Raw genomic sequence first — 1242 nt, 5'->3', positions numbered from 1 at the left:
TTCATAAGAGTAATCTCTCAAAGTTGAGTTTCTAACATCACAACCTTAACCTGTTAATCCTCCTTCAACAAATGTTACCTCAAATATAGATTCTTTTGAATTCTATATAAAATCAATGATTTTTTGTAGCCTTTACCCCATTACAATCTAAAAAGATGACCTTAGGAATCCACGATTGATTATAAGTTTGTGATTATGCTTAAGATGTATATCATAATTGATTTGTTGTGATTACAAGTGTATGATTTAAGAAAAACACTACTTGAGTATTACACTTTGCGAGAAATGTGATTCCCTATAAATTAACTATTGATTGAATTGTTTAAAACTCCATTTTGTTTTAACACTTATTTCATGTTTATGCATCCATTCAAACAAGGGTTAAATACACTTTACCCCCCTGTAATGTTAGCGAGTTTAGGGTTACCCCCCTGGTAAAGTTATTTTTTCAATACCCCCCTTATGTTATGTAGATTCCTTCATAGAACCCCCTAATATCCAGGTGGCATGGAATCTTGGTTTTTTATTTCAGACGTGGCTTTTTAATTTTTTTATTTTCACATGTGAATCTTCATTAGGTCTCCAGCATGGCATAAACTAGAAATTAGGGTTCCAAATCCATCCCTCTCTCTCTTCGTGAAATCCATCCCTATCCCAAATCCATCCCTCTCTCTCTTCGTGAAATCCATCCCTACCCCAAATCCATCCCTCTCTTCATCTTCGTCCGTGTCCCCTTCATCTGGGTTATGGGTGGCAGCAAGGCATCTTCCACGAGTGAAGTTGGAAACGGCTTACCAAGATGTGGATGCAATGAAACCATGAAGTTGTTGGTCTCCAAGTCAATTGAAAACCCCGGTCGCAAATTTTGGAAATGCAGGAATAATATGGTGAGCAATTTTGAAGCATTTTATTATTTTGAGTTTGATTTCTAAATTAATTGTTGGTGGTGTTTGTCTCAAATTGCAGAATGGGTGCGGTTTATTTTTGTGGGATGATTTGGTCAGTGAGTTTGCAGTGAAAGAAACCAATCCGTCCGGATGCCGCCAATGTGAAGTCAACAAGGCTTATTTGATTGAATTTGCTAAAGAGATTGTTGAGGAGATAGATTGCAGAGTCGGAAAGCTTAACAAGTTAGAAAAACTGAAGAAAAAGATTGCAATGGAAAAGAGGAAAAATTTATGGTTAATGTTTGTAATTGGTCTGTCATGGATGTTGATAGCAGCTATGGTTAAGTTAGTCTAA

General features: G+C 36.2%; 1 protein-coding gene across 1 annotated transcript; it reads left to right on the top strand.

The window, feature by feature from the left end:
* Nucleotides 1-549: 549 nt before the first annotated feature.
* Nucleotides 550-1242, top strand: LOC127135828 (uncharacterized). The gene is made up of 2 exons (XM_051062461.1): nt 550-887; nt 967-1242. The coding sequence occupies exons 1-2, from the start codon at nt 747-749 to the stop codon at nt 1240-1242; spliced, it is 417 nt and encodes a 138-aa protein (XP_050918418.1). The 5' UTR covers nt 550-746.

The sequence above is a fragment of the Lathyrus oleraceus genome, chromosome 4, assembly GCF_024323335.1.
Source record: "Lathyrus oleraceus cultivar Zhongwan6 chromosome 4, CAAS_Psat_ZW6_1.0, whole genome shotgun sequence".
Lineage (NCBI taxonomy): Eukaryota > Viridiplantae > Streptophyta > Magnoliopsida > Fabales > Fabaceae > Lathyrus > Lathyrus oleraceus.
This window is presented reverse-complemented; position numbering and strand designations above follow the sequence as displayed.